A 12,286-nucleotide genomic window follows, 5' to 3' on the forward strand; every position below is an offset into this window, starting at 1 on the left:
GGAGTTGTAGTTCAACAACAGCTGGGGACCATATTTTGAGAAACACTGAGATGGGAGACAGATTGAATAAACGAGACAAAGCTGAAGTGTCTGAAGTAAAACTTTTTAAATGAGGAGGATGGAGAGCAGCCCCCAAGTCATGAGGGGGTGGGGAAGCATAAGGGTCCTCCCCACTAAGCAGCAGTCATGGGGAAGGGGGGGGGAAGAGCCCTATTTCCTCAGTTACTCCCATCTACCAATTTGGGGCCTGGGCACCGTCCCGTGGGAATGAGAGATGCTTCGTAAAGAAGCTTAGAGCTGTCACAGGCTCATCACTTACTTGGCAATGCTCCAGGCAGGCTCTATCCCTGTGACAACCGGGTCAGGGCTGTAGCGGAAGGAGACTGTGCCGTTGGTGCTGATGTTAGCACGGTCAATGCGAAGGCTGAGCTCAGCGAGGCCTGGGCCTAGGGCGGAGGGGGGAGACAGGCAGACAATCTCCCCTGCGCTACGCCTTGGGAGAGGGAAAGTTAAGAGTTATTGCTGCATTTTAAAAAAAATAAATTTTAAATTGTATCATAACCTGCATTTTAATTAATTTGTTTTTTTCTTTTATGTCTTATTGTAATTTTACTGTGTCAGTTGCCCTGAGCCCAGTTTTGACTGGGGAGGGCGGGATATAAATAAAAATGTATTTATTATTATTATTATTATTATTATTATTATTATTATTATTATTATTATTAAAGAAACAAACACAGCCTCCTCACAAATAATCTGACCACAAAAATTATGCTTTCCCCGCACCCCTTCATTCAACATCTTCCACTTTCCCTCCACCCACGTTGCATTGTCCCAACGGAAACACAGAGCTTTCCTCCTCTGTGCCTGGCCACCTTAGGTCTCAGGCCATGGACTTATTTCATTTTTATCCTGCTCTAGGGCAGCACACCTGATTCCCGCCCCCCCACTACCACCACCCTATTTTATTCTGAGGTAGATTAAACTGAAAGGCAGTTAACAGGGTCTAGGAGCTTCATGCCTGAGTGGGGATTTGAACCTGGGTCTCCTCAATTTTGGCCTGATACTCTGCCTGCTGCACCATGCTGACTCTCGGTTCATAGCTTCTACATGCCAAGGAGCTGCTATGCAAGAAATAAACAGGCCTAGGGATCATAAAGACCTGTGCTTGTCCCGTGCCTAGAAAACATGGGTCCAAGCAGATTTCCACTTGTCTGGTGCTTTCTAGGCAGTTTTCCGCCCTTGCCCCTGGTGCCAGCGACCCCCTGCATGGGTGAAACAGACCTCTGGGGTCTGCAGACTACCAATTGGTAACCACTGACCTAAAGACTCCTTTCAGCCCAAGGGTTTCTGCTTGCACAGCGGAGCTTTCCCCTCCTCTCCTCCACTTGCGCCCACCCTCCAAAAAAGGCTTAGAAGCTCAGCTCCCAGAACAGAGCATGGGGAAGGAGATGGGGGGGATTGTTTTGCCTGCTGCAATGCTTGTCCTGAATGGACATTCACCTCAGTGTGATGCTGAATTCCACCCAATTCCTTCCCCTACCCAAACCCAATTTAATATTGAGCCTGTCCAAGAGTTCCCAGCCTACTCCACTGAAACCTGAATGGCACCCCAAACAATACCTTATCAGCTGACATGGGGCTCCCCGGATCACAACACTGACATTGCTCCCAGCATCCAGATGCGTTCCCAGGAGGCTGATTTTCGTCCCGCCTGAGGCAGGACCTCGTTCTGGGTATACCCCATGGAAACTGGGGGTCTACATGAGAAAACAGGTAGAAATCAATAATGAAGATACACTTCACGAACAGTCTCCCCCTACCCTCAAGCTGCTTAACATGGACACCCCTTCCAGAACCGGACTACTTTTTGGGTCTGGGGTTCAGAAAACACCCCTTCCCGCAAATAAACCCACCTTCAGTTTACAAGCAAGACTTCTACCATGTACTTCATTGCTTATCATATAAGCTAAATATGCCTATTGAGCCCTAACCCCCACCCTGATTACCACAAAAGTGAAGGGAGTATCTGACTGGGTCCGGAAGTCGGCACTGCAATCGCCTACACACAGCTCCACAGGCCCAGGGGGAGGGTCAGGCAAAAGCGATGGCTCCAGTTCGCACACCAGCCTGAGGGGAGAAAGGATGATTTGTCAGAAGAATATGGCTCCCTCCCCATCCCATCGCCACCACACCAAGACTCCTCATATCCAATCCCTGCAGCCCCATTGAGTCCACCACATCCCTTCCCTTCACAAGGCCATCAATTGCTTCTAATTCTTCATTCCATAATGCCCCTTGTCATAATTTATTTTTGCACAGCCTTGTCTTGCCCTGGACTGCAGGTTTGTTAAGGCCTTGCAAGAAATACTCCTTGAACAGAATGACGTTTGCCTGGTAAACCTTTTAGTCTGGTCAGTGCTCTTCCCTAGGGAGGGGATGACTCCTCATTTCCTCAGGAGCGCCTGTTAGGTCAGCAGCAATAGCCTTGGTCAGAGAGGCCTTCAGTGCAATCCTCTAAATTTTCCTGGCATCACTCCTAGCTGGCCAATGAATACTTTTGGCTTGGCCTATCTTTTCACCTCAATCAAGGCAGCACCAATATCCTTCTCAGCACAAAATATAAGGAAAACCCAGAGGTTTCTGCAACAAGGGGCTAGGAACATCATCTTGTTTTGCATCGGAAAGGCACCTTCCACCCACCGCCCCACCCAAACAAGATGCACAGAGGAAGCAATAAATTCATGATCATGGCAGATCTGAGTCTCCCACCTGTTAAGACTGAAAAGGTTACCCATCCATGTGCTATTGAAACATCAAAGTCCACTTGGGCCGACCTGAGAGCTTATCTACACTTTCCCTTTTGCCCCTCTCTTTTCAGGCATGGTCCACACTTTAAAGCTTTGTGTCCAAGTCCCCCTCTCCTTTTTTTGCTCTGGATCTTTCCCCATGAAAACCCCTGGAGCAAACGGCAATCCATGAAAAAGCCAAACTGACGTTTGTTCCAACTGAATGCTAAAGCGCGAATTTTCGCAGGGAAAGTGGGAAATAAAGCTTAAACACAGAGCTCTTTCCCGGTGCCTGGAAAAAGCAGAGCAAAAGTTAAGTGTGGATAACCCCAAAGAAAACCCATTTTTGGTAGTTTAGACCAGTTTTACCAAAGTGAGAGAATCTGGGCATGGGAACCTTGTTTCTGGAGTTTAAGAGGGAAACATTTAGACAAACATGTCTAAATTCAAATGTGGAACATACAGGTATGACACTGGGGGGGGGGGCGTGGGGGGAGGAAAAGACAAATTTATTGTCCTTTCTTGCAACATGAATCTTTCTGGTCTGATAATAAAGTGTGAAGATTAAAATTATAGCTTCATCAAGTACAACCGTGTGCTTATTGGCTCCCTTTCATTTTTCTGATTTTGCAACGCTGCAGCCTCCCTTCTTAGATATTATTTTGTTTTTAGTTAATATGACAAACCTGCCTTGAAGCCCTGGCTCCCAAATGCAGGAGAACCAAGTGCTATAACTAAAAGGCACTCTGCCATAAATTGTACTTTATGATCCTGGGCTTGTTCCAAAGCTGCTGATCAGAGTTTCTTCCATTCTGGGAAAATGGGATACTCTGGTTAACTAGGGACTTCCTGGTTTAAGTGCGGAGGGAGGAGTGAAGGAGCTGCATTCACAGAGTTCTGCCATTAAATGCATCACCAGGTCCAGAAGGTGGTGTTAAGTGAGCGACCATGAACCACACAGTTGTTTTGGGCAGTTCCTGCTCCTACCCAGATTCCCTGTTCTATACCTTCCCTTGACATCACCCCACAGGCTCCTCCTCCACCAGCACCCAGTGTTTCCAGAAAACCCTCACCAACCTCTCAGCGCTGATGTATTCAGCAGAGAGAGAAGTGCAGCGCACACCTGCCACACGGACCCCCACCTCGAAGAAATGAAGCCCCAGGTTCTCTCCCCAAACTGTCACTCGTGTCCCACCTTCCTTGGGGCCAGTCAATGGCAACACCTGCAGAGAGATTGGGGGTGGGAGGGGAAGAGAAAGGAAGGCTGCTCATTGGGGGGGGAGAGAACCCAGTGAGGTTGGCAGGGGTTCCAAAAAAGAAGGGAAAAGCACCAGAGTAAGAGAACCGCTAAGCAGTTTTTCTTACCTGGGTGATGCGGGGGTGGGTGCAGCGGGCCCCCCGCCGTCCAGGTGGCACCCAATTCTGCCGGGACGCAGGGCAGTGAGGGCGCAAGAGACAACGGCGTTCTGGAACACACCAACCACACTCATAACGCGGGTCTGACTTGAGGCAGAGCCCGCAGCTGGAGCGCTGGGCTGAACACTTGTACAGCAGAGCTGGGGGAGAGGGAAGAACAACATGGAGGTGAAATGAAACGAACTTCCTCTCTTCTCAATGCACCAGATTGCCACCCCCCTCAAAGATCCCTCCACCTATGCTGGCAATCTAAACCATGCAGTGTGGGCCAAGATTCAGCTGCATGCTTAACATGGCAGAATCACCATAAACGTTTTAGTAGGTTCGCTTCTTGATGCAACTGTGCCTTTGAATGCATCTGGGCTGGAAGTTATCACACCAGGGTCAACCAAGGTGTAGGGCTGAATGAAGCTCAGGGGTACAGCATCTGCTCTGCATGAGTAAAGTCCCAGGTTTAAATCCCCAGCAGGTCCAGATAGGCCAGCAAATATGTCCAGTCTAAGATGCTGGGAAGATTCTAGCAGGAAGTGGGGACATAACTAAGGTAGATAGACCAACAGTTGGATACAGTTTAAGGCAGCTTCTCTGTCTTCCAGAGATGGCTTTACATCAGGGTTAAAGGTAAAGGGACCTCTGACCATTAGGTCCAGTCGTGACCGACTCTGGGGTTGCGCGCTCATCTCGCATTATTGGCCGAGGGAGCCGGCGTATAGCTTCCAGGTCATGTGGCCAGCATGACAAAGCCGCTTCTGGCGAACCAGAGCAGCACATGGAAATGCCGTTTACCTTCCCGCTATAGCGGTTCCTATTTATCTACTTGCATTTTGACGTGCTTTCGAACTGCTAGGTTGGCAGGAGCTGGGACCAAGCAACGGGAGCTCACCCCGTCACAGGGATTCGAACCGCTGACCTTCTGATCAGCAAGCCCTAGGCTCAGTGGTTTAACCACAGCGCCACCTGGGTCCCATCTTAACATCAGGGTTAAGTCACTTGTTTTAGGCAGCACCAGAATTAGGGAAGGAGTGATAGATGAAGGCAGTAAGATGAAGAGTGTAGTAAGACCTTTAAAAAAAAAGTGCTGGTCTTAGTGGCTGGTGGGTGGGTGTTGAGAACAGAGGTGGAGCACGGTGGGGGCGGTACGCCCCGGGTCTCATCCCTGGGACATGTGCCGCCGCCAGCTCTGCCTCTGCCCATCTCTATGGATGCTGTGCAGCGCACCCCATTCTTAACCCCTATGGACGCCGTGTGGCACAGTTCGCCCCGCCCGTGGGCACACTGCCCCAGGTGCCCAAGAGGCTTCCTCCGCCACTGGTTGAGAAGGGGCATTTATGTTCCTCGGGCTGCAAAACGTTTTGGGACAGCACTGACATGCCCTGGTTTACTGCATTCCAACTATCACTGTGTAAGGTGGGGTAGGCAAACTAAGGCCCGTGGGGATGGATCTGGCCCAATCACCTTCTAAATCCGGCCCGCGGATGGTCCGGGAATCAGCATGTTTTTACATGAGTAGAATGTGTCCCTTTATTTAAAATCCATCTCTGGGTTATTTGTAGGCCCTGCCTGGTGTTTTTACATGAGTAGAACGTGTGCTTTTATTTAAAATGCATCTCTGGGTTATTTGTGGGGCACAGGAATTAGTTCATATTTTTTTCCAAAATACTCTGGCCCACCACATGGTCTGAGGGACGGTGGACCGGCCCACGGCTGAAAAAGGTTGCTGACCCCTGGTGTAAGGTCTCTCCATAACAAAATGTTCGTTTTAGAAAACTGGAAAGTGATTCATGAGAAATCAGACCTAAGGCACCTCCATTAGTACGAACTCTGCATCTAGGGCTCATACCTTTGAACCCTGGTGGCTTGTCAATGGCAAAGTCTCCATCCCAAATGACATCAAAATCCAGCGGCAGTTCCCCCAAGTCATCACTGTCATACCAGTACTGTGGGGAAGAGATGGGTCACAAATGTATGAGAAGGCAAAATACTAGGAATAGATTCACGTGTCAATTTCCGTTTCTCATTTCCCCAATCTTAAATTGAGTTTTCCACATTTCCACAACAATAATTTGCATTCAAAAATGAACCATCATGAAAATTTGTCAGCATGCTAGGGTGAAATTCTCCTAAAATATACATTTTTGTATGCAGTTTTGACAAATATAGCCATTTTAAAAAAGCAATTTCCCCTAATATAATGCATTTTTATATGTTGTTCTTTAATGCAAACGTTTCTCTAATAGTGTATACAGTGGTACCTCTACTTACAAATGGAGCTCCGTCCGCCATCTTGGATGCGGTTTAGATAGGATTTTTTCTACTTACGAATTTTTAGATAGGGTTGCTTCGACTTACGAATTTTTTCCCCCAATGCATTCCTATGGGATTCGACTTACAATTTTTTTCGACTTACAAATGTGTGTTCAGAACGCATTAAATTCGTAAGTAGAGGTACAACTGTATGCATTTTTATACACACTGCTTGCTAGGGAATGGCAGCACAAACTTTGGAGAAGCACAAACTTTGGAGAAGGGTAAAGTTCAAAGGATATTTGTGTGTTGGTCTGTACTTTGGTTTGAGAAGTGCACATCAGGGAGTTTCTCACTGAAATGCAAACAATATCAAATCTCTCTCCCATCCCTACAGAGTATGACTGTAGTAATGGGAATCCCTATTCAGAAATACACATTGTGAAAACCTAAAAGAGGGCACCTCCCCAGAATCTGACAGAACACCCAACTGCCTTGCCACCTAGGAAGTACGAGTTGTACTTAAGAGCCTGCCAATCAAGGCTCAACTCTCAGTCATCAGAAACAAAGACTAGGGCAGCAGCCACACACCCTACTTCACAGAGGACAGTCCTCTGTCTGAAGGGCTGCCTGCTCTGAGTTCTGTTTAAAGACAAAGACCTAGATGAAATCTCCCTTCATATGCATCTTTAAATTGGACTTGGAGAGGAATGGCCTTGAAGTTGCCCATCAACAGCAAGCATCTGGACAGCACACTGAGCAAGCACACAGGTCAACCCGACGATCATCTTCCCCAGTATGGAGACATGCATTGTAGTTCTATTTAAACCGTAGCGATCATTTTAATATTTGCACATTTTATTTAGGTCTGTGTCCTCCATTACCCTCTTTGTTGGCATTGAGTAAACGGTCACCCTAGGTGGAAAGGACCTACTTGCTAATCTACTGAATCTGGATCATAACCCCACTTCTTGCACTGTTAGAACTTCCTGGGTTCTCAGCATGTGAGTTGGCTTCTGTAGGGATTTATCGACAGCTGCCCAAAGAAGCAGAAGCTTTTCTATAATCCCCATATTACATATTTATATTGCACACATACACAGGACCTACAGGCACAAACCAGGAAACCTTGTTTAGGGCAGGACCTGTAGGTCCCTCCAAATGATGGTCACGCTGGTTGGGGATGATGTGAGTTGGGAGTCCAAAAACATCTGTAGAGCCTAGAGCAGGGGTCGGCAAGGTTGACCTCACCTGGGCTGGTTCACTCCAGTGGAGATCCCTCCGTGGGCCGGATTGCGCATGCATGAGCACGCGCGGCCACAATTTCTGGCGTCTGCGCAGGCACTGTGGAAGTGAGTCCCCACGCCGTGCCAGTTTAGCGCAGTGCGCGGGGACTCGCCAAGCGAGCAGCTCGGTTTGGGGGCAGCTCATGGGCTGGTTAAACGACCCCCGTGGGCCGCTTGTGGCCTGGGGGCCTTAGGTTGCCTACCCCTGGCCTAAAGGTATGAAGGCCCTGGTGGGAGAAATGGGGGATTTTTTGGGGGGAGGGGGCAGGTCCTCAATTTCTGATTCTCACCAAAGTTTGGGAATGTTTTGCAGCGCCCCACAAATGGAGCAAAAGACCCCCCAAACCCATCACTGTCAGATTTACTCCAAACTGGTGCCACTGTTTGGCAAAAGTTTTGCAGCAAAAACCCTGTGTTTTGCAGCACCCCATAAACGGAGTAATAGACCCTCAAACTCAGGATTCATGGAGTCTCGCAAAAACCAAAAATTCAATTTGTAATTGTCTGAATCAACTAAACTTCTCATATTTCAGGCATGATAATTCTATAGTAAATTAAGTTATACGTAACACATTTCCCCTATTTTTTCCCACCCCACCCCACCCCACCCCATATTTACCCCCATAGCTTCAGAATTTTCATAAATGTTATTTTTTACAGTTTTAAACCACACCGCCCCCATTCCAGGACTACAGCGTGCTTTTTAAAAAGGTGCTGTTGCCAAATGAGCTAAGGGGCAAGTGACAAAGGGGAAGAAGCCACACAGTTGCTTTATAAATCCATTTATGTGTTATTACTTGTCCAGGAGCCAAAGCATGCCAGCGCCAATGAAGTAGATCACTATTTAAAGTGAGAATTTGCAGCTTTCATGGGATCCACTCCCCAGGCTGTGTGTCCCCCCCATTTCTCTCCTTTCTGACGTGTTTCTTGTCAAGGTGTTGAGCTCTGTCAGCCAAACCATCTGCCTGCCTAGCAGATGAGTGATGAGGACTGGGGAGTGCAAATGGTTCTTTTCTTGACTTGGGAAGGGGAAGATGGGGCTTGCTTTGATCACATCAGAAAGCTAAAAAGTTCTTTCTAAGATGCGCTGGCCAGAACTCCACAGGCTGTATAGTAATCCTACAAAGACCCAGCAATGAAGGGATGAAAACTTTAAAGAATCAAAGCAGGGGTTTTCCTAGTTCCTGTCTGGACGTGCTGCTAACAATCGGAACTAAAAGTAAAACAAAGTTAAAGCAACTGCTTTGCCCTTGACTGGGTGCTGTAAAACTACCGTATTTTTCCGTGTATAAGATTATGTTTTATTGCTTAAAATTTTAGTAAAGCATTGGGGGTTGTCTTATACTTGGATGGGTCTTTGGCTTGGGCGGATGCCCGCTTGCACAAAGAAAGCTTAACCACTTTCAGGACAATCGCCCAAAAAAGCTCAAGAACTTTCCGCTGCCACCGACCATCCCCGGACATGGCGAGCGAGAGGAGGCCAGCAGGCTCAGGCCAAGATCCCCCAGGGGCAGGGCCCTACAAGCTGAAGGCAGTGCTCGCCCAGTAGCTGTCAGTGTTTGTTCCGCAGCAGGAGGCGCTCAGCTCCACCATTTAAGCCCTGCGTAGTAGCAGCAGCAGCAGCATCAGGAGGAGGAGGAGGAGGAGGAGGAAACAACAACTTACAGCAAAACCCACCACCAACCAAAACCCACCACCAACCAAAGCACTACTGCTGCTGCTGCTGCTACCCCCCCCCCCCCCATTAGCCAGCCAAACATGGTTTTGGCAACCCTAGTTTAAAATATTGATTTCTTAATTTGGGGTTCAAAAAAAATAGGAGCTGTCTTATATATGGGGGTGTCTTATACACAGGAAAATACGGTATGCAGTTCAGCAAGGGAATTTTGCCCAGGATGCAAAATGCACAGTATTCAAGTTCTGGCTGCTTCACTGTGTTCATAATACTTTTTATCCCTTTCTCAGGATTCTCCGGCAGTTTTTGGCAGCTACAGCATGTTGATTATTTTTCTGAATACAATCTCCTAACCCCAGTGGGAAAACATTAGTTTTAAACTAACAAGCACACACCTAAATAAAACAACAACACTCAGGCATGTAATTTTATTGTGTGCACTTCTTTTGAAATTTAAATTTTGATCAATTTTATGCTTATTTGTTTGTTGGAGGGTTGATCTTATTGGTATTTTCTTATGTAAATTCCGTATCGCTTTATGTGCACCACTCATGGTTTTTTGTTACTGCTGATATAAGTGGTATATAAATCTTGTTTAATAAAATAAATGAACATTAGGTGTCCAGAGATGGGGGCTATCCCTTGCCCCATATCCAGCCCCCACAACTGCCTGCCCTGAGGTAAGAGAGAGGCATGGAGGCAATGAATGGCAACAAGTGTTGCTCCCCAGTCTTCTCTCAAAGTAGTTGAAGTAACTTGTTGACTAGGGCCACAGATGTAGAAAAATAAAACCTTCCCTGCATCACATATATAACTTTGCTGCTATACCAACCCTCTGTGTTCTCAGCCATTTTGTTCCTCAGCCACCTGGTTTACTTTTATTTTTATTTTTGACAGATCTCTGCAGCCATCTTTGTACTTTGCCAGCTGGAATTATTCTGCATCGCCTGCACAACCGTTTGAGCCTCTTTAGAGTCGGTCCATCCTCTCTCACATCATTAATGCATGTTAAAAGTAAACTGAACAAGTGCCAACACAGATCTTCAGTAAGTCCTGCTGTTTATTTCTGCCCCGGCCAAAAGAAGAGGCTCTTTAATCCTTATTAAAAAGCAACGTGGAATCCTTCATTCCATTCCATCAGTGTTTCCATACCACTTAACATATAGAAACGCAAGAGTGTTAATTAAGTGGAGGGGAAGGTGGGAAGGAAGATAAAGCCTTTGCTGCCAAGCAGCACCCAAAAACACATTTAATCATTCCTTCTAGACTTGCTGCCCTGAAATAAGCCAAAAGAAAGGACATCCATTCACTACCTGCCTCAGACTTCCATAGTACTCCAATACTGAGAGCAGGTGAGGTGCCTGCAGAGCAAATAGCTTAAGTTAGCTCAAACAAGCAAGCCAAGCCATGAAATGATGCAGTTAGCATGCTACAGTTTTGGGGGAGAGTTGGAAAGGGGGGGGAGGGAAAGGAAGGTGGTTCCCAACTTGCAACAATTATAGGTAGATTCTCACCATTCCTACAGAAATAATTTTGGCTTGTGGACCTGGCGTTGGGAAAGCTCTGAGATATTCACCATGTCCCGAGGTGGTGGGACCTTCAAAAACCAAGGCCACAATTTGGATACGCCCTCCCAGCAGATGTCAAGGCACTAAGCAACTATTTTACTTTTAGAAGATAACTGAAGGCGGCCCTGTTTAGGGAAGTTTTTAATGTTTGATGCTGTACTGTTTTTAGTATTTGGTTGGAAGCCGCCCAGAGTGGCTGGGGAAACCGAGCCAGATGGGTGGGGTATAAATAATAAATTATTATTATCCAAGACCCCCATTTTGCTGGAATAAACAGTGGAAGGGGTGCAGGACTGCACCTGCTAGCCTAACTCTCAGCATCCCCACTGAGTCTACCTCAAACTTCTCAGCATTGAAATTTACAGCATGTACCGCCTTGAAAGAGAATGTAATGAAAATGATGTATAGATGTATAGATTTGAAAACCACCTATAATTAGTATCTGTGAATTTTTATCCAGATTGGAGTCTGGGGTGAAACCCAACATAGCACCAAGTTTTTGTTCTGTCCGCTCCTTTCTCCTGATCTCCCCCCCCCAGCAGCCCCTAAATCTGTTCCAACCCTCTGGAACAGAGTTGGGCAGGGTACTGGGTCTGCATAGGGGGACAGAGAGCAAGTCCCCTAGTGCAAGAGGAATCCTTGTGCTGATGGGATGCAGTATCTGATATCAGACTCTGATAAACCTTCAAACCAAAGCTATCCTCCTGAAATTCTCTGTGCACATATACTACCACCACCACCCCGCCGTGGCCGCTGCCCAAAAGTGTCTGCTGATCAGATATAAGTCAGTTTCCCAACAGTACTCAACACCTGGCACCAAACCAGCCCATGCTCCCTTTACTGCAAAGCACCGCAGGGATCAGAGCCTAACCCCAAATGCAAAACACATATAAGCCCTCTCAGTTTGATCGCCATTCCTCAGGCTGAAAATGCTACCTCAGCAGCTGCAGCAGAAATGTATGAGTCACCGCGAAGAAGACTGTAAAACCTCACCAAAAAAATATATGACAGCCTAATCTCATGACAATGAAATGTGCAGAAGTGAGGTAGTTTCCTGCCAAATGCCAATATTAATAGAAACAGAAGTCACCAGGAGGAGAAAATGCCAAATCCCACAGAAGCAACCCAATAGGAGAGCAAACAAAGGGGGAGATCTTTCCCACAAACACATACAAAATAATCCCTGATTATTTGAAGAAATAAGATGAATAATTGTTTGTTTGTCTGTCTGTCTGTCGCTAGAAATTCCAATCTAAAAGCCCAACTTCTAGCACTTACTCTGGATCTAAACTGTCATCTAAGTTGGAG

General features: G+C 46.9%; 1 protein-coding gene across 5 annotated transcripts in view; it reads right to left on the reverse strand.

The window, feature by feature from the left end:
- PLXNA3 (plexin A3) overlaps nt 1-12,286 on the reverse strand; it is a 74,472-nt gene that overhangs the window by 25,077 nt on the left and 37,109 nt on the right. For all 5 annotated transcript variants that reach the window (XM_035140304.2, XM_035140301.2, XM_035140303.2 and 2 more), the window contains exons 11-16: nt 6,046-6,142; nt 4,155-4,345; nt 3,867-4,012; nt 2,010-2,130; nt 1,624-1,760; nt 320-493 (exon numbers count right to left, since the gene is read on the reverse strand). In XM_035140304.2, coding sequence (XP_034996195.2) covers nt 320-493; nt 1,624-1,760; nt 2,010-2,130; nt 3,867-4,012; nt 4,155-4,345; nt 6,046-6,142 — 866 coding nt within the window. The remainder of the gene's footprint in view (nt 1-319; nt 494-1,623; nt 1,761-2,009; nt 2,131-3,866; nt 4,013-4,154; nt 4,346-6,045; nt 6,143-12,286) is intronic.

The sequence above is a fragment of the Zootoca vivipara genome, chromosome 16, assembly GCF_963506605.1.
Source record: "Zootoca vivipara chromosome 16, rZooViv1.1, whole genome shotgun sequence".
In the NCBI taxonomy this organism is placed as follows: domain Eukaryota; kingdom Metazoa; phylum Chordata; class Lepidosauria; order Squamata; family Lacertidae; genus Zootoca; species Zootoca vivipara.